The following is a 22,100-nucleotide window of genomic DNA, read 5'->3' as shown; positions in this document are numbered from 1 at the left end:
TAGATTTTGGAATTTACGATAAAGAATGTGAATTGGCACGAATTCTTTACGTTTATTAATTAAGTAGCTACTTATAATTACAACTTATTAAAACCGTCATTAAATAAGTACCTTTTTCACCTTTGGTGCTCAATTAGGGACGATATGTTGTATTTAATTATACTTAGAGAGACATCATACATAATATAGTCAATCATTGTCAGAATAACACTTGACTTTTTATTTCAGTAGTCAGATTTTTTAAAATGGAAACATTATATTATGCTTATCAGATTATCGGTGTTACGTAAATCTCTCGGGTAAAAGGTGGCACACAAATAGGCAATTGGTAATAAAAGAATAAAACAAGAATTCAAACAGTTATCTGCCTTTAATCTGCATTTCTTCATAAACCAGCAGCCATATCATTCAATCGGTACCATTACAGGAAGAGAAATTAATACACTATTAGATACTGTTACAGTTTGGTTTGAATATGTGTTACAGATGAAGTTATGTGTAGATTTCCATAATTTTTAAACTACTATTACTATGTAATTGCGTATGAAAACCAGGGTGCGATGCGATCCATCTCTCAATTATAATAAACTTTATTTAATAACGGACTAGCAGTTTTATAATTAATTAATTATTTTGTACTTAGCATTATTTCTATGCTGACTATTACGCTAATGTTTGAGGGGAATCAGGTTTTTATTTATCGATAAAGCACTATGGTACATCTATTTAAGTATTCGGCTTAATATCGGATAAACGTAGAATCGTTTCTGATAATATTATTCTATAATTAGATTAATTAATCCCGGATCGGTCGGTGTAAAGAAAAACCTGATTCCTTATTAATATGGTTGAGACATCGCATCGCACATTAGACTCTGTATACCGTACTGATTTATTTGTGTGTGTGATGTGCAAAGTCGTAAAAAATCCGTTTAACGATAATTTTGATTATGGCCGAACCCTCCACTTTAAATACACATTTTTTGCATTTGTAATAATTTTTGAAAATATAAATTTTGATAATATTTTTTCCCTTTTGTTCCTAAATATTAATCCAAATAGTTTTATTATCCTTAATATTGTATTTACAATTTTTTCAACAGCCGAAAAATATGTTCAATATTTTTAATAATATTTTTTAACGACTCTTGTTAAGTAGTAGGTAACAGTACAAATATTATTCATCACAAGTTGGTTTTCATTGGTCATTAACATACGTTAAATTACGTCTTAAATCTATTTCTGAACGTATAGCAGTAGGTCTTCGTATTAGGAAGTATTTGGGGCTCTTCGCCGTAAAATGCTGAGTGGTGTCGCTACTTGGAATATTGTCTATCGCCATCTGAGTCATGTACAAAATATAACCGTTGAGTGAGTTTGATGAAAAAAAAAATTTCAAAAATCGTGCATACATTTTGGATTCAATTGCTTAAATCAAATATAATTTCAATTTTTTGAAAATTCTATATTTCAAAATCTACTTTCCAAATGCGAGGTAATTTTATTAGTTTTTGTTGGATTCCAAAAAATATGCACTCCAGACCTACTGCTAAACGTATGGCGTTATAAAACAAATGGAGTATTCGCAAACATTGAAATAAAGGCTTTCAAGGAATTCTCGCAACAAATTTCTAACTTGTATACACAAATCTTATAAAGCTAAAAACTTATACTAAACTACAACTAATAATACATTTAAACTAAACGAACAATATTTACATTACGACAATGCATTTATACATATTGTTTTATATCTATCTAATAACAGAAAAACTAAGATTCGAAAAAGGTAGGCCACTAAGACTGATACATTCACTACATATTCTAAACTATACGGTGCACATTTCGCTAAAAACAAAAAAAAACTCAGAGTAAAAATAAATAACCTTACTATGAGATTTCACGTTGTACTTATTTACAAAATGCATTCACAAATCATACAAGGAAACGTAAAGCCAATATTAATTTTGTACTAAACACCTAGTTATTCTACGAACAATTTATATTGTTAAAATAGCTACATCGAGACGAGTATATCAGTCAAAATGTTTTATTTTACATAAACATTCTATTAAAAACTTATTACTTCACTAAACTTGGCTGGAATCGTCAGATTCGAGTAAGGCCAGACCGTAAGCCAAAATAAAGAATTTTAAATCTCCCTTTTTTGAACAGGGATCGAAGATAAATAAAATAATTTATTCTCACACAGACAACAGACATCCGACAGACGTGAAAAGATCACGTGATAAAGCATTATGAGGTTTTTGCCGTACTGTAGGATTACAGGTTAATAAGACTACGTCTGTCGCAAAATATATTGTCGTATTGTCTGTTTTCCAATATGTCAAATCTGTCAAAATATTAGTTAACGGTTTTTGTAACATAAGATTTATTAAATCACGGTCCTTATAAAATGCATTTAAAGATCGGTGTTTATATGTATAATAAAGAAATAATTATAATCACATTATTAAAACAGGGGCAAAATGATCTAATCATAATAATCCTGCGTCGATCTGAAGTTTCTCAAATCAAACTGAAAAGTTACCGTTTTATATCGATCTGTCTCTTTTCGTCGTAGCTTAAACACAGAAGAGAAGAAGACAAAAACTTCAGTTCGAATACATAAGTAGTTTACAAAGGATATTTAGATAAAATTTAGGGTATAACTGTTCGCCTTTTTTCATCATGTATAAATGAATTCTTCGAATACTGAAGTAACTGTATGTGAAACCATTTTCAAATCTATGGTGATATATGCTGCTAAAGACTTCCTTTGAGTCATTAAACTAGATCAGTCGTAATACACTGTCACAATAAAATGTCGAACACAGCGTATACCCAATTTGACAGAGACTTTAAAATTCTGTAAATAGACTGATTTGTTATGAATACGATTGGGATTTATCCATTTCAAAGAGCGCTATATAAGAACAATTTCTCTCAGGCTTTTTACGTAAAATCAATGTTAAACAAATGACAATAATAAGATATTAAAATAGTTGACGTTAAAGATGACATTAGACCATTCCTTTTGACATCATTCGTACAGTATTTTTCAAAGCCTGACGTTTGTTGCAAAACCATATTCTGATAACTTCACGTTCGTAGCCTAGTTGATGCGCGAGCCCAGTTATTTCCGTTCCTGGAAAAATATAATTGAAATTACACATTTGTACAATACATTTCACAGACTAAATTTGTATAAAAAAACTAACTACTATAATTTGAAAGCGCATTTTTTTAATGAATTTTATTTTTGAAAGTATGTATAATTAATTACAAAAAGTTATTTTATTAGAAATTCCTATTTATTCAACGGTTGAGCAGTGTTGGCGATTCGATCCCTGGCTGTGAGTGCCCCGACTTTCTTATAATGCGCGCATTTAACATTCGCTCGAACTCGTCGACGGCGTGTGTCAGGCACAGGAGGCTGATTACCTACCTGCCAAGATTGACAAGTAATCATGAAAAACATATATCTGAGGCCAGACGGAAAAAGGTTTTTGCGCCACCGATTTATTTCTTTTTTATATATTCTACAGTATTAATTTTATATTATGCTTGTTTATGAACGCGCCCTGAGAACGACTAGAAACTCAGGGAGATTCATAGTGGTCACTTTTCGCCAACTTTCGTACGTCAAAATGCAATTTTACTAACGAGGTCATACTTAGAGTATCTCTATCTGTATCTGTAAGCAACATGAAAATAAAATGCAAAAATTATTTTTATATGCATTTGTCGCGCTCCTAATCAAAACTGATATGGTTAGATACATTAACACAAACCACAGTGTTTTCTAATGTTTATTCTATTATATTATTCCGCAAGATAAATAAGAAAAATTGCTTGTCTGTAAAGTCAAGTCAAAGTTTATGGATGTTAATTTTACGTGATAACGTCAGAATAAAACATTGATGGAAAATTGCATACTTTTATGAATTGAATTGAATTTTTATCATTTTGTATAATACGAAGAATTTTCAATTCACTTTATAAACAGTTAACGTATAGGTTATGTGTTGCCGTTATCTCTCTTTTACTCTGACGTCGGAAATTTGGAAGAGAGTTAAAAGCGTTAAAAGCCAAACGCTTAGGCCGATCGTGCCTCTCTATCGCTTGTACCGCGCTCTCGCTTGCACACTCGGCTCAGCGGGACACGACAAATTTATGACTTTCATCGGAAAATCATGATTTTTCGTGCATGCAGCTGACGTAATAACATGTAATCTTTTAAAATTTAAACTATTGCAATAAAAAAGAATTCATTAAGTCAAAAAAATAATTACTAGCAAATAGTCATTAATTCGTACCTGAAGGATGAGTATTTCTTTCGAAGTGCGCATTAAGGAGTTCTAAGGCTTGTGGTGTGAATGATGTGCGCCGTTTCCGCTTCTTACTTGGCTCCATACCGATAAAGTCTGTCAGATGATTCTGGCCCGATGCATACCTGTAAATTAATATTAATAATTATATCCACACTTCTATACTTCTGGGTATTGTGTTTTTGAGAAGTGTGTAGTGTGTGTAAGGACAACGTTGTTCTAGCGTAAGATAACGTACGATTTGCGTATTTTTTAAGTAGTGAACATCAAGAAACTTTCACCTGAAATACCATCCCGAGGTAATAGCATCCCGTGTAACGAACAAGTCTAAAGAGAATAGAAATAATAAACGCGGTAACATTTGAAATTTCATTCACGCGTAGGTACCCAAAATCCAGAAATACTGATGACAATTTCCGTAATAAACACTCCAAGTTCACATCACAAAAAGCCTGTCGAATGTAAATAATGAACCTTGGTCTGGTTTCATAATGCGAATGCCATTTGAATACCCTTACATAAATGAATGAGATATTGATGCATTTATGTAGGTTTTGGTATAAAAATACTGCGTCAGTAAGGATATTTTTCTACACACGGCTCAAAAATCAGAGGAAAAATCGGGGAAGTGGTGGGGAGCAGTCTAGATCGCCTCGTGCTTAGGCAAATCATACCGTAATAGTATGCAACTGCCTTTGAGCCAATTTCATCCCCACCACCATGGGTCGATATCGCCACTGATTTTACGGCCGCGGGTAGACGGTATTATATCCAAAATACCATTAGTTCGTATACTAAAATTAATAACACATCTTTATTTGTCACTGAAAGTTACATAATATGATTTCAATACATGTACCCCGATGCGAATGAAGAGGGTAGACATACTGAGAAAAGTGTCAAAAGTACCCACACGTTCCGTTTATATTAAAATATCGCCACGTATTACATATTATTGACACAAGAACCGAAGAAACAAAAGCGTTTTCAAGAGTATGTAACCTGTAACTGTAGATAAACAATCTAAAACGGAGGGCTACAATAAAAATAAACAAGTCAACCGTGATTAAAGTTAAATGGATGATTTGTTAGTTACCTTAATGAAGACGAGACTGAATCTATATCAGAAATTAATTCAAGTACAATTCGTTGGCAGGGGCGCTCGTTAAAAATTACCACCAAGAGGGACAGCGATTGCAAATTCAACGCACCATTTGCAATGTTAAACCATTCCCGTTGCATTCAGATAATGCATTTTAATGATGCAAAATGTATAATCAATAGACACAAGGGGGCTTTATAAGATGTTAAGTGGTAGATGGGGAATGAACCCGATATGCTTATGCAACTTTCAAGATAACGGTGAACACGACGCAGAATCTGAGCCGCTCCTACATCCGAAAAGTTCGTAAACGCACACGCAAGACACCGTTGAACAAATACTTCATTGAAATGAAATATTTCTACATCGGCAATACGTTAGTAAACAAGCAATACGTACAAACAAAAAAGCATAACGACAGCGCAGTTAGTCCAGATTTGAGAAATGTTCATCATCGCTAAGCGTTAAGGCCAAATGACACGACGGTAATACAATATTCACTCAAACAATATTTACCTCTCCTCGGCTTCCTTCATCCAACGTTCGAGCACCGGTTTGATTTTCTGCGCACTTTTTGGTGTTATATCCAATTTCTCAAATCTGTATCGAACATAAATTAGAATGTTAGACTTGAACGGACCGAACGGAAAGCATAACGCACGGTTGCCTCATCCCGAGATAATTTAATTTCAAATTAACAGAGTAATTGCAGGACATTGACATAGCGTTAACGATTGAAGATACAGAAAAAACAATGGGCAATTTAGGCCAGGGTAATCAGTTTGATTAATGCCGAACGTAACAATAAAATGAATTCAATTAGAAGCGAAAGGTAACGTATGCCAATGCCCTGGCTTTGAATTGAGCGAAATGAATATTAATATAAATAAAAAAAGTAATGAAATAATACATCAAGTTTTAGATGGAAAGTCTGAAATTACACGTCGTGCTACAAATAACTAATCAGATAAAGTTCTCATAACAATTATTCATAATGTCGAACGGCGCATTTGGTAGCCGACGTTAATGGCTTTGTCTTAACTACAATTGTAACGTTCTTCTGATGTATAGCGCCTTCTTACCATAATTACTCGTATGTAAATACGGTATACGTGTGAAAAGGAAAAGAAAGGAACTCTAAAACCGGTAATTAGACATAATTGTATGCGGCCTACACTCACGTGGTAAGCATGGATCGCCGATCAAGATTAGATTATATTAAACAGCGTTGAAAGATTTAAAGACAAGTTATGTACGGTCGTTGTGAAGCGTGTGCTTAATGCATGTAACAGGCTGGTGTAATTCAGAAGCTATCACCATTAGAACTTATAGGTTTTAATCGAGCTGAATAGTCAAGTTCTGAGATGGTGTTAGCTTCGTATGTGTGGATATAAAACAAAACACGTACATGTTTTGTTGTTGTGAAGACAGTTGAGCTGCTAGCATCTGCGAAGCCAGGGCACTGGGGACGGTAACAAATAATATGTTAGATAATCCATCAAAAAACCATAAATAACAAGAATGTTTTGAGCCGCACGCTTGGTTTAAATTTGGTCATTTTAAGTATAAAGTTGAAACGATATTATTTCCAATAAAAATTGTATAATGCGTTGACGCAATACGTTAATATGAAATTATAATTGTACCCTTCTGAATGTATGGATAATTCAGTGTATTCGATCATGAGCTCAATGAACGAACATATTTTGAGAAATGATCCGTTATATTCGATATTTTGAAATAAGTTCTACAAATGATTTTGTTTCTTTTGGAGTTGATACCTGGTTCGTGGGACCCCATCTGATGCCTGACAATTCAACATTTAATTTGGCGCCTGGTAGATATTACTGTTGACCCCCATACTGGTGCTTTCTTCGCTCAACGAATAGATATCGCAATACAGCAAGGAAAGCTGCCAGCGTTAAAGGTACTAAACAGGGACCAAACTTTCTAACTTCGTTTTTATATTTGTAAAATTTTCATTATTACTACATAGATTAAGCATATTGTATATTATTATATTATTATTTGTTGGAAATATATAGTTTTACAATATGTTCGTATAATAGTTGAAAATCATATAAAAGTTATTACAGATACTACATTTGTAATGGCTGTATTGAATAATTAAATTTGAAAAAACTCCTAACAAGTGAAATATCTTGATGATATTCCATTTGCACAATTTAAGCTAAGAAATTGAGGTCTATTCAAGTATAATTAATTTCAATTATAATGCAAATTAATTGAGTCCAGTATAATCAAAGGAGTAACTACTGTAGCCACGTCACAATACAAAGTTGAAGGGGAGACGAAAGAAAAATTAATGGAAAATGAAATCAGGACGGGACAAAGACAGGGGAATTTTACTCTTTTAATTACACGAAAAAAGTAATTACGGCAAGATAATTAATTAACTCGAACAGAAGTAACGATTAATGATTTTATTATACGAAGGAGGCCGATTCCAAACTGAAAATACTCCTTCGAGTCATGGCCGTGAAAAACATTTTATATTAATTGATTTAGCTTTAATTGAATATAATTGCACGCTATTATTTCGTTTATTTCTAATTTATATTGATTACTTGCTTTTATTAATTCTTAGATGTATGTTAATCTTAGTTCGACTTTCTGGTGAGAAGTTTTGGAACAAAAGTTACTTAGGCAAACAATGTATGAGTAATTAGACAATTAATTTTTTATCCAAGACATTACTCAGTGTTCTTAACTCATCAGCTATTCATAAACATAATTTACAATGTGTCAGACATTAACATTATAGCCACAGAAGCGTAAAATAATAAATTTACATTTCAGAAGACCCGTCTAGCACCAAAAATGGCGTCCGAGACACCGAAACGGAACGGAAGCCGAATCGTAATTAATTAAACCAACTGGAAGCAATGAAAGGAGTCACGCTGTTTTACAAATCACTTCAATTAGCGATATTAAAAAGTGTGATAACTACTCGGACTGCGTGACGGCGCAACTAAAACCTCTTTTGTTGGCCTCGTGGGGTTGTCAAGAGTAATTTTTTGTCATTTTTGACAACTTCGTTGGTGTTGCCAGTTTTTATTGCGTGATTTAAGCTACTTTTCAAGCGTGCGACTCTGAATTTTATACTGTAACAGCATTGTATAGTGTTCAATCTCCATTAATAGAGCTCTCTAAAACAAATTGTGTTTTAGCATGTTTAAACTTGTCTTAGTTAATCCTACCTGCATATAGCGCTCTGGCTGTACGCGGGTCCTTCTGTTACTGAGAGGGCTTGGCCAACTTGAGTCTGAGTGAGGCCTAAACCGAGGCGCCGTAATTTGAATGCTTTCGCAAACTCTTTGATGTCTTCGAGATTTATTCCATCCACCACGTTGCCCGATGATTGGCTAATTGTTGGTTGATCTGTGAAATTTTTGTAAATTAGAATACTAATACTTATATTAATTAATATTTAATATTTATAATATAAATATTTGTAATTATATAGAGCAGTGTTTAATATAATTTAAGATAAAGACTTTGCTTTATTTTTAATATAGTATTTATTTTGAAAATATAAAACGATTATTAACTTTGACAAACGGCTATGTGCAATTAAAGAATACAAATTCTCGTGGTCACAGATTACATAAAGAGATCAAAAATAGTAGATTATGACACATGTGTCATGTGCGTAGTTTTAGAAGAAATGTGACCTCGGGAAGTACTGTTTGTAGAATAACATATATTAAAAAAAAATTAAAGATGGATTAAATAAAAACAGCGTCGATATGTTTTCCTTAAATGTATTTATTATGTGTGACAGTATATAGAACAAGCGTACTTTGAGTCACTAGAAAAGGGATCGCAAAAGTTGCCATCGCAGCGAAATTACCGTTAGCTAGTGGGCAATTTATGTAATTAGTAGATGGTGGCACTTCCTAATTATGCGGAATGTCATTAGCGCTACAGACGTGCCTCAAGCAGGGGGTGCTTAGCTTGCCAATGACAAATTATCCCCATGCCACTGATAATTGTTTTATCGATTATTTTCTCTATGTAGGTCTAGGTCTAGGGGGCCATTTTAGTATTACGTAAGCAGATTTACTGTAAGTTATCTCCCCCCCCCTCTTGTCAGCAAAAGTAAGTAAAGCTCTCAAAAATAATCGTCGTAAACCTATTAATTTGATTTTGTAGGAATCCTCAAAATTGCATTTCATTTTCCAGCAAAGAATAGGTGTGGGTAATAAGGTTGCAACAAATCAGAAAAGAGCGTACCAAGTCTTAAAAGGCCAGTAACGCACTTGCGAGCCTTCTGGTAATGTGAGTGTCCAGTGGTATCACTTAACATCGAGTGAGCCGCCTGCCCATTTACCTCCTATTACATTAAAAAGGCAGAACACAGCACCAAAGAGGTGGTATGCAGTAGGAACTTTCTATAGTCAAGATTACAAAGATTAGACAAGGTAGGGTTAGCAAATTGGCAATCGTTTGCTGTTTACCGGTGTACGGTAAATCTTGGATTGCTTAAGTTCGTTACACCGATGAATTGTTACTTGTAGGGACTGTAATCACATTATATATAGGGGATTGAGATTGTTTTCTAATATGCATTTTGGGGAAAATTATTACATATTTGTTGGCAACACAGAAAAACTGTTCATGCTAAATATGATAAACGGATATAGACATTGCTTAATTAATCAGTTGCTTACGATATTTTCGTACTTTATTTATTTTTTGATAAATCTGTTGCAATTGTCACACGTAAACATCGGAGTATAAAATTAAAAAAAAATTAAGACAAGGTAAAAAAAGTGTAGAATATTCGAGATACTTGTTAGAACTGTGGAGTTGTTTATACACTTACTACATATCTCCAAAAACAGTGTCTGTACTAAAAAGCAAAGGCAAATTTAAACGAGAACTAGAACTTTCATCTGGCACCAGTTACAGAATTTGCTTACGGCAGAAGGTAATTTTTTAAAATTATGTTTCATTCAATGTGCTTTAGTCGTCGCATTCGTCTACCCTATTGAATTAACCTGGCATCTGGCATAAATAAATAAGCTACGAATTTATACATTCGATTCTAAATCTTAGTTAGCTGTATTCTTTAGTAACGAACTACAATTGGGCAACACTAGCTGTCTATGGTATAATTGGCATCTTTCAATTCAGTACAAGTACTTCGCGTTACACGTTAATTAAAGATAAGGCAATTGGCCGAAGTACACCGAATTCGTATGGCTCAAGATACCGCACTCTTAATTGTTTAATACGTTAAATTAATTAGATACAATTATCGCTCGCGTGTTTCGACTATTGACCCGAGTTACGTGTACAAGAACAATTTAATAAAGTAATGGCAATTAAGTATTTTGGCGATTAGATAGAATTGTTTTGGATATCTCTAATTACAGTATCGGCTGTAAATTTGATTAAATCGTATTAAATTTGTCGGGTATAATTTTGTTTGGGGACATTTTGTCTATGATGACCGTTTGTTAATTGTCAGATGTGTTTTTATATATGGTTAATAGCCTGTTCAATTCGGTTATATATTAAAAAATGATAGCATAACAAAGTACGACATCACAAACTATTTTTATTTAAAAACACGAAATCAAATTATACATTGTTTATTCTACTAAGTCTTAGTAAACGTATACTTATAAATAACCATGACATACACTATTTGTATTGGGTAGAAAAGCGCATATTATAGTACATATCAATTGACACCTACATGGCATAATCCAATACATTTATGACACAGTGACCACTGTTAATTTTTTTCTTTATCAATTTTTAATTATTAGTATAACTATGTAGGTTAAGAATATTGTAAATATAATTAAATTAAATTACTTATTATATATTCAACATATAAATATTATCCAAGTTATATTTGAAAACGATCAACTTCTATATTATTAAAGATCTATACGATCGTTCATTTCAAAACATTTCCATGAAAAACCATGCAAATGAATTCGACTTACGGTACTAGATTTAAGTAATACCCTCATCAAATCTCTAATATCGAATTTGCGTTTCAAATATTAATGTCGACTTTACATGCTAACACTATTATGATTAGTCGAAAAATATTCTCCATAATCGATTCCGCTATTTCAACGCTCGATTATTCATAATTAGTCGATGAACTGGCAACATTTGTAGTTTCTGTAGTTTATGAATTTTGTAAATCGAATTCTGTTGTAATGAGGTTTTATAACAGTAATTAAAAGGAATTAAAATTAGATTTGAGCGTTCGAAAGTTTAACCTTTATATTATCGAAGTTTTCAGTTGGACGTCCGTAATTAAAGACCCATTTCATAATAGCTTTAAAGTGTCGAATAGAAATTGTGTAAATAAAATAAAATTTAATTAAAAGTTATTAAAGTATCTATTCGGTATCATTTTCGCCTATCCAATTATACAAGTTTTCATCACAATTTTTTTTTAGATTTTAAACGTGTTCATTTCGCAAGACAGCATTTGTTTTGATTAAAGGAGGTTGAGGTTTTATGCGTTTTATTGAAATTTTAGGCTTATAGGGTTCTTGGTAATTCTACGTATTCCCGTTAGATAACAGGGGTGACTATTGAGATATTCTTAATCCCATACGTTTGCATAAAGATTTTTGAGTAAGATTTTTTTATATAAATCTAAAATGCAACATCAGAAATGTATGTTAATGTATAAAGTAGCAATTTCAATAATTATTTATTTATAAAAATGTTACACTGGTCTTGAATATATCAATAATAAAACAACATCCAAATTTAAAAATGCGAGAAGAAACACGATATTATTAATTTTGTCCAATAAAATGTCTTAAAAGCGTTATGATAACTTAGCTTCCGTACTGTTTAAAAAAAAATCTTCACCGCTCCAACAATAAACAACAAAAATAGAAACTTTACTTACTTTATTTAATCACAAAAATATATACGTATTGGTTTATTACTCTTCAGTACTTACTAGCACCAATACGATAATATTGAGAAAAAATATAATAAAATACATAGGATACACAATAGGAAGAAATTCGTGCATGCAATATAAAATAATCAGCCCTATCAGTTTATATTGTAGGTCGAATTACCAATAACATTGTATACAACACCCTGAGTATAACGCATGGCAACGTCAACTCACGCCATAATGATTACAACTTTCAAAAACAGATGGCGCTAGTGATACTTACATGAGCGACAACTAGCTCAGTTATTTAAAAAGTTTTTAATTGAAAGTGATAATAAGATTAAACATGAAGCTACGCTTTCGGTACGAGCTTAGAGCTTCGTCGAACTGGTCAAATATTTAATACATGTTGACTTGCAGGAGTTCAAATATCACTGTGTCAAATACGTAATGGACGTATGTGATATTCAGCATTAAGTCGGTGCTGACCCACTGAAATTTCAGTTTCATCATTGGACGTCAAGGCAGAAATTTCACCCGTGTCACCTCGACGTTTGTCATTCGGCAACTTTGCGTTTTTTTATGGCAGTTTTTGCGTTCTTCCACAATACTAGGACCTAATATACGAACTAATTTGATTTACGCCCGAACCCAATAATTAATCCAAAATCTCTGACCTGACCATAAACACTCGATCGATCTCCTATCTGCATCCCAATAACACAAATAAAGTATAATATAAAGCAAATAAAGTAAATAAAACAGTACAAATAATATTAAAATATACACGTTTAAAACGTATCAATTAGTTTAGATAGGATATTGGCACAGTTGAACTGTCATTTTCATACAAAGGTCTATCCACATACACCGATCCGACCTACCTTGGATCGCTTGTATCGAGAGATAGCTCTTACAATCCGGCGATTGGTTATTGACACACTTTTATCAATATTTATATATTATATAGATAAAGCAGTGTGTCTCAGATCGTTAAAAATGGATTGAGATAGTTTGTTGGGTTTGGGCGTTAGGGTACTTCTGTAAGAGCGTACCATTTCTTAAAACCGGTAACACAAATGGGCAGGAGGCTCATCTGATGTTAAGGGATGGACATAGACTCTCACTTTTTTTATTTTAGATTATACGAATAATGTTTATTCGTATAATCCAATATAAAAATTAGTAAATTTTAATAAGAATTTTGTTTATACACGGATTAATAAGCAAAAGGAAGTAATAAAAATTGACTTAATAAAAACAAAGTAATGAGTTTAATTTCGATGTTTTCTTAGTTATAATTACGTATACAAAACGAAATGTCACTTGTCAAGTGGCTTGGCGGGATATTTCTTTGTTGTGGTCCGAGAGACGCTGTACTTATAAATATCGATAACACTTTTTTCTGGTGCTTGTTTTATTATTCTACATAGAGCATTGTGTTTCAAATTCTTTTACAAAGATTATTTAACCTGACCTTATAAATATTTTTTGGTGATAAGGGACTTTTTATAATGGTTAAAAAGCCAGAGCTACTGGCTCATTTCTGGGACAAAGTTTTTTTTTCAACCAATTATAATTTGAAGGCTCAAGGTAATTGTATACTATACTACCACATTTTGTCAAAACACTACTATGAACGCGATTAAATTCTTTTAAATCTTATTATTACACGAAACAAATATATTTTAGAAGTACAAAATATAAATATACCTTAAACAATAGTTATTCTCATGTAATCCAAAACATAAATTTTATTAAATTTATCTGAACTTTTTCTCAGCCGACTCCTACACTACTTCTTATCGATCAGTTCAATTTTATCGGCAACCTTAATTATTTGTAATGGGTTTTAATTATTTAATTAATTAATTTAGTTCGTTGCGAGAATGCGGTTCAGTTCGGTGTCTTTGAAGCCTAAACAGCCTTTATTCGCTTTATATAGTATTTAATTGTCATTTAGTTTCATCAATTATCTAGTTGGTTCATCGATAAAATCTATGACTAAACTATTTTAAAATCGGATTTTTGACCAAACGGTTTTGTTAAGGGACTGTGACGCCTAGGGTTATCAGGTTCTATTCTCGGTCAGAGCGAAACTTTAGTTAAATTTGTTTATTTTACATGTAGATTTTACTTTTTATCTACGAGTTATTGAAGTTGAAAAAAATCTACTGCAGAAATTTAAATGGTAGTAGAAGAATCTTGTCACCCACAATATAGGGATGCATATAGTTTTGTTATTTAAAAAAATTGGTAAAGTGGTATAAACCTACATCATCTGCATATTTTTAATTAGACGTGGTTAATATGACTGGTGTTATATCATTTTATGAGCATTTATAATAAATAATAACAGTTGGCAAGAAACGGTAACATAGACTAAGTATTTATAGATGTATACGTTTCATCATAAGCTTAACCCAAAAGCAATCTACGTAGCCTATCGATTTAATATAGATAAATTAGAGTTGGTAAACAGGAGAGGAACTGAGTAATTTAGTAATTGTATCCACTAACAACGAATTAAATAGTAATCAATAGAAATGGGGCCCCGGGCGCACTCGTTTCGCGTTTAGGCGAAACGATACGATGACACGACCCGACTTGATAATTTGTCGTCGTTTGATGTGAACTTATGGGCAAAGCTTAATTGAATTATTTCAGTTGATAAATTCAGTAAAATTACTTATAATTTGACTTCAATTAACAGTTAAACAACAGTTTCAGTGATACTGGTATAAAAAATAACAATAAAAACGTGAAATGTTAGGAGCCGAGCTTTGGATGTTGTCAACAAATACTTAGTAACAACAAACGTGTATATTTTAAATGTACAATGGATAGGATAAGCTTTTCAGATGTTACATACACAATGTCAAATTTCGTTAAAAGGGCGAGTGCGTTGCCGCCTTTAGAATATGAGTGGGTGCCTTTTTACTAATTTTCAAAGTTCAGTTTTCACACACCTTTTATCTCTCGTATGTCTAGTGTAGTATAGGACGAAGCGTTTCTAATGTTAAGTAATTTCAGCAAATACCGATTATGTTGCGAGTGTGTTGCCACCTTTTAGGAATATGTGTAATATTAACTAATTACTGAATGATACTAAGTGTCAGAACCGTAACTGAAAGCTGCTTGACTCTCATATGTCAAAATTGTTTTGCCATGATTTGTACAATCTAATTCTGTAAATAATTCTTAATAAATACAGTTCTGGTTATATTAAAGAGACTTATTAGGCACATACATACACATTACACTCACTCATTCACATGCACCTATACTCATGCACTTACGCGAGTTACATACAAAAGACGAATATTGTTCTGTTTGAATTAACTATTAAGTATGTTTTTATTTATTATTAATAAAGTTTCCATGAAAAAGTTACGAGTTCGTTGACCTAAACAGATTATGCTAGTCTCATCATAGTTTATAATTGAATTTAAAAAATCGTACAGATTAAAAGACTAACTTTCTATTGTTTTAAAATGTACACTCGTCGACAAAATTGGATTAGCCAAGGGTTTTCGGGTTTAGTTTACTGAAACTTTAAACAGTCTAATAAACAATTTTTGTTTTTATCAAATTTCCGAATAATTAAAGCACTTGTTTTTAGTTCGAATATTTGAGTAAATACATAGGAAAGTGCTTTGATTTCAATTTAAATGGAGCTATTGTGAATTAAATTTTTAAATTCGAGTATTTTTTCCTAATTTATCAATTGAGATGGAGCAGTGGCGGTTTCGGCTTGTGATTCCACTTTGTTTAGAAAACCGATTCAAAACACAGTTCTTCCATAAAAAGGTTTTTATAATTGCAGGTCAGGCGTTGGTGTCAACCTATATGTTGCAAATATTAACATTTTTTTTATGTTATAGGTGGCAGACGGGCAGGAGGCTCATCTGATGTTAAGTGACACCGCCACCCTGCCAGTGGGCTCGCAAGCGCGCGGCCGGCCTTTTATGAATCGGTACTCTCTTTTCTCGAAGGACCCTAAGTCGAATTGGTTATGAAATAATTCAGTGGGCAGCTGGTTCCACATAGGATCCTATCCCTAAGTTGATTTTTTTTAGCAAATATTATTTCAACAATCTTTATTCTTTGTGCAACCAACCTATACTCTGTGGATGATTCTATAATTTACCAATTTATAGTATGTTACTGTAACCATCCAGAGTGATCAAATATTTGCACTACATTTTTGATCAAAAAGCTATATCAACTTAATTTGAAGAATAAAATAAAGTAATGGCACTACAACCTCTATAGGTCTAGTTAGATTCCTGTATCTATTTCATTTGTTAGTTATAAATGTTATGTCTATCTCATAATTTGTCAATCTAATAGGCTAGTTGTCTATGTAGCCGCAAGGTCCATCGCAAGCCGGTTTCTGACTATGTTTTCCTTTACAGTTTGAACGAATGTTAAATGCGCACTTAGAAAGAAAGGATACCGAACCTACGACCACAAGGATGGGAGTCGCACACTGAAGATATTTGGCCAACACCTCTTGGTTAGTTTTTTGTATACTCAAAAGATTGTAGCATCTTTTAATATACGTACTTTTACAATTACAACAATATAAAATGTATTAGGAATCGTATTAAAGCTATCAAAGTATTTGTAGCGTGCTTACATCAACTGTAATTACTCGGCTTTAATGCAGAAATAGCAGAATCGATGCATTCATTATGGAACAATTAAGTGGCTGGGTCGCACCTCGCTTTTCATATCCCGCTTAGTTTTTAGCGATCGACTTAACTAGGTTAACTAACGGTTTAATTTTACATTTCTAAAGGTTCATTTAAAAACCTTTAAGTTATTAAGAAAGGGATGTTAAGCTATCTTTAATGTTAAGCTTTAGTTGTTTCTACTACGTATTTGCGTGTTGTTCCCACAAGTATGTAAGTGCTCCTATTTTACCATGCCTCCTGCTGATAGAGGACAAATCTTGGTTTTTAATTTATTTGATTATTCTTGATTACGCAAGATGTCATATGAAACATGGTGTAATGGTTGCAGCTACAAACGTTGTGTAAAAAAACTTGATGATTAAAAAGAGTGGCGGAGAGTTTATTGCCAGTTTTCTCTTCCGTTCTACGCCCTTGATTTGAGAACTGTCAGTAAACGTTTACGAGTAACTGTTTTTTGAATATAACGAAATGCGTTATCTTATAAAAAGAATCTGTTTATTTTGGAATATAATATCACTTATTTTACGTCATTAAATTTGAATGAGCATCTCTACTCATCGGCAAAGAAGTCACTAGGTACTCTTTTAAAATAGCAAATCATCAATCAACACTTATTTTAAAACAAATATCGCAAATTTATTAGACGTAGCTGCCCTAGCACCAGTCCCTTTTATCAACTAGAATTAGTAGATAATCGTAAATAATATACAAAATAACTTACTTGGTGAATCAGCCAGTATATCGTTCTCCTCGTGTGATGGAGACTTGACAGAACCTGGTGACATTTTGACCGGCGCGTGAGGTGATGCATTTGGGCCGGAACTCACACTTCCGGTACTGCTACCTGGACCTGCGTTGGAGTGCGATGTTGTGATGGTAATCTCACCGTTCGATGACGCCAGCCTGCCAAATAATACTTTATTTTAATTTTATTTATTTTATTTATTAACACTTTGTTGCATTACATAAAAAGAAAATATTAAACATAATTTAATGACAAGCAACTGGCGGCCTTATCGCTTTAGAGCGATTTCTTCCAGACAACCACTGTTAGTAAAGGAAAAAAAACACTATGAGTATATTAGATAAGGTAGACAAGAAGTGCAAAAATAAAAAAGGGAAAATAAAAAAAAACATACTTAACAGAAACAAAAAGAAATAAAAATAAACTAAACTGATACAAGTTACATAAAACAAAACAAAAAGTAAACAGTGCACATGAATCATGACAATCTAATTCAAGATCGAAATAGAATTTTCTCCAGATACATTCGGTCATAGGTGCACATGTGTGTGCGCTGATACAACTCTCTATTAATAAAGAAATAAAGATAATAATAATTATTATTATAATAGGCATACTTCAACCGGAATATCACAGACAGAATACACTACCAATTATCTACTTTTTACTTCACAATTCTGAGGTCGTACGTTCGAACCACAGCTGTGCTCACACTAAACAACTCATGGTGAAGGCATACATTGCAAGGAAACCTAATGATAGCCGATAAAAAAATTGGTAAAACTTAAACATACAAAAAATTATTAGAAAAAAAATCCAATCTATAATGCATTATAATTAATAAATAATTCGACATGCGACTTTCATTTCTGGTAGGTTCGAACCCCGGCTGTGCACCAATGGACTTTCTATATGCGCATTTGACACCTCAGTCAAAACCAACCCGGTACCCAGTAGACCGATGCTACGAGTGAGATGAATTTGTCAAGAACCTGGAAACAATAGGTGATCGAAGTTGGACGTATGAAGCTAGCAGACGCATGGTGATGGCGAAATATTCTCGAAGAAGTATGCCCTCAAGCGGCTGTGATAATGATGATGATGAAGAAATACATCATGAGAAAATCGAAAGGCTATTTGAAACCTAAATATACAGATATCAGAAGCTAAGAACCAATAATACTCCTGTAATGTCCCGAGTTACTTAAGGACATATCCTCTCCTTTTTTGGAGTTTGGCGAGGATGTATGTGTGTGGAGAATGTCTCTTTTCATTTTTGTCATCGTTTTTAAAGTAGGGCAAATGGAAAAATCGAAAAATGTATGGTGGATTTCGGTGTCGGATTCGAACTCGATAGAAAAAATCCAAAACATAGACTATTTTTGATATATTTTTTCGCAAACCAAGTAATCTATTTCAGAAATAAATTTGACAAAATTACATTGAATGTATAACTAATTGTTATTACGAGCCGGCGCCTCTACTTCAGCTCTCCATTGCGCACCGAATTCCACCCTGACACACATCAATTCGTGCTGTGATAGGGCCTTAAGTATTATACATATATAAAAATACACCGCTGCGAGATTTAAAACGGCATTCAAACTTCCCACATTCACGACAATAGACTCCCTCTCAACTGCATGTGGGTACACGGCACAAACGCAGTTCGTTAAGTGTGTCATTACTCATAATTGCTTGCTAATTAGTGCTCATCCGTCGCGATACACGATTTAATTTGTAAGAATCCTTACTGAATTACGCGTTGTTAAGGTTTGAGCCCGCGAAGTATTTATTAACACTTCGTTGGAGTACAATAATAGGAACATTAAGAATTGAGATGATCGAGGCAACCCTATTAAATATACTATAGGACTAAAGGTTTTTTTTGTTGGGCGAGTGGACAGGACAGGCCCATCGGATGTTACTTACGCCGCCCGTGGACACTCAATGCCACAGGGCTCGCGAGTGAGTTGCCGGAGGTGTTAATAGAAGGTTAATAGAAGAAAAATATTGAATTGTTAAATTACTAAAAATAACAATATTATCTAAAGGTTAGTATAATAATAATAATAATAAGTCTTTATTCATTTAAGTTGGTACATTTTTCTTTTCATAGTGTAAGATTTGGGAACCCTTTTAAGTAAATATACCTGTGTTAGGGTTCCCAGCTCTTCCATAACAAAGTTAATTACATAAAATAATTTAACCAGTTCATTTCCTTTTTATTTTTTACTTGTTAAACCGTTATCATCACACCTGATTGTATGCATGAGTAAGTGTGTGAGAGAGTGAATGAGTGAGTGAGTAGGTGAGTGAATGAGTGAGTGAGTAGGTGAGTGAATGAGTAACGTGTAGCTATTTAAATCATGGGTCTCAAAAGCAGTTCTAATACTGCATAAGGCGTGATAATAAGCCAGTCTTTTATTCGGGTTTTTAGGTTGTAGGCGGTGAGAGGGTAGATGTTAAGCAGCCTATTTAATTTATTATATAAATAGGCTGCTTGCATATTGCATCTAGCGAAGTCGGTCCTTACGGTCTGACCGACTACAACATCCCTATTTCTTTTTAAGACCAGCCTATTCTCAAACGGGAGCGCTCTGTGGGTTTTTAAAATTAGATTCAGGACAAACAGAGTCCTAACGGAAAGTAATTTGCTAAGATGATAGAGCTCTTCCGATGGGAATCTGTATGGCCGGAACAGCATCACTTTTAAAAGAGCCCTATGTCCCCGTTCCAATTCCAAAAATTTTGTTTTATTGGCCGCACCCCATATGTTTATGCAATATGTTAATACGGTCTGAACGAGTGCAGTGTAAATTCTTTCAAGTATTACATACGATGTGATGTATCGCAAAATTTTAAAGATGTATGTAAATTTCCGTAATCTACCAGTCATGGACTCTATATGAGGATACCATGATAGCCGTTCGTCTATGTGAATGCCTAAGTATTTGGTAGAGCTAACTTTTGTAATTGGAGGACAGGGGCAGTTACCGACACTTTGCATATCGCAGTCATGTAATATATATATATTACATAACTGTATAGTATACAATAAAAATGTTAAACTACTCGAAAGGACTTCTACTAGATGGAAATTTTATAGATATTAGAGTTATATTTACTTTAATATACAAAAAATAAATCAACAATATTTTTAAGTATGGGACACAGATTACTATATCTGCCTGCTGACACGCACAAACGACACACGTCAACATTTTGAGTCTATAGCAAGTAGATTTCTTCACGATGTTTACCATCAAATTGCACTTATGTACAGCTGGGAATTGAACTTTATCCTATTTATCGCAAACCCTCGTAAGTAACAGATAATTGAAGCGAATGAAAGGTAGGTTTTGACACCTGACACAATTACTACCAACTATTATTTTATTTATTTACTATTATTCTTATATAAAGCAGCGTAGGAGTCGTTTTTGAAGAATTTTTTTAACGAAAAGATTTGCAAAATTTTTTGTCCACTAATCAGTCAATTTAAGCTTTTTCCATTCAAAATTTACTTCCAATGATCATTAATATTGAATTAAAAATGCCCTTTAAGGATCATAAACTTCTTCAAGTAAAATTTGACAGCCAGTTATCTCCATATTTTTACGCTCACAGTAATTACGTGTTTACGAGAATTTAAATTTATCTGAATTTATTAACTGGATAATTTTCTCAATTGTATAGTTCGGTAGTTGAGTTTAAGTTTATATCATTTTTGCTTTAAGCTATTATTAAATAAGTTCTGCGTTATCGATTTACGCCCAAACCCAAATCCATTTATGACCATCTGAGATAGACGTCTTAATCCAAATTTTAATTTAAGTGTAACAATAAACAATCGACGGATTTTAAGAGCCATTGTGGATTAATTATTGGGTTTGGGCGTTAGATTATTATATATGTTTAAGTGCCTGGCTGAAAAACTATAAGCAAATATTTTATAAGAATTTTTAAACTTGAGTTAGCATTCATACCTACTCTTAAGAGGTATTAAAAACCTTAATATAAGTTTTACCTAAAATTAATTTAACCATAAAATATAACAGATAACAAGTAGTTTTATAATTCCTAATATAGTAGTAAATTATTCATACAATTAGAAAAAGTCAGTTGCTATGCAGGAAACATTACGCCTTTGGCGATTTCAAATACATTATAATTATCAATACCAGTTTTACCCTAATAAACATTATATTCAAGTTGTAATTACTATAGTTATAATTCATTAATATGACAACATAATTTTACATAACTTACGAAAGCGGTATTTTTAATAACTGCTTCGGTTATGGCT

At 32.9% G+C, this 22,100-nt stretch overlaps 1 protein-coding gene across 7 annotated transcripts in view; it reads right to left on the bottom strand.

The window, feature by feature from the left end:
- Positions 1 to 351: 351 nt before the first annotated feature.
- LOC110995235 (POU domain, class 6, transcription factor 2) overlaps positions 352 to 22,100 on the bottom strand; it is a 118,015-nt gene continuing 96,266 nt past the window's right edge. For 4 of the 7 annotated variants that reach the window (XM_022262298.2, XM_022262297.2, XM_022262299.2 and 1 more), the window contains 6 exons: positions 17,768 to 17,949; positions 8,655 to 8,835; positions 6,842 to 6,895; positions 5,950 to 6,033; positions 4,320 to 4,456; positions 352 to 3,148 (listed from right to left, as the gene is read on the bottom strand). In XM_022262298.2, coding sequence (XP_022117990.2) covers positions 3,024 to 3,148; positions 4,320 to 4,456; positions 5,950 to 6,033; positions 6,842 to 6,895; positions 8,655 to 8,835; positions 17,768 to 17,949 — 763 coding nt within the window. In that variant the 3' untranslated portion in view covers positions 352 to 3,023. The remainder of the gene's footprint in view (positions 3,149 to 4,319; positions 4,457 to 5,949; positions 6,034 to 6,841; positions 6,896 to 8,654; positions 8,836 to 17,767; positions 17,950 to 22,100) is intronic. The other 3 variants (XM_022262302.2, XM_022262300.2, XM_022262304.2) reach the window with 3 other exon arrangements.

The sequence above is a fragment of the Pieris rapae genome, chromosome 14, assembly GCF_905147795.1.
Source record: "Pieris rapae chromosome 14, ilPieRapa1.1, whole genome shotgun sequence".
Taxonomy (NCBI): domain Eukaryota; kingdom Metazoa; phylum Arthropoda; class Insecta; order Lepidoptera; family Pieridae; genus Pieris; species Pieris rapae.
The sequence above is the reverse complement of the archived record's forward strand: the minus strand, read 5'-3'. Positions and strand labels throughout refer to the sequence as shown.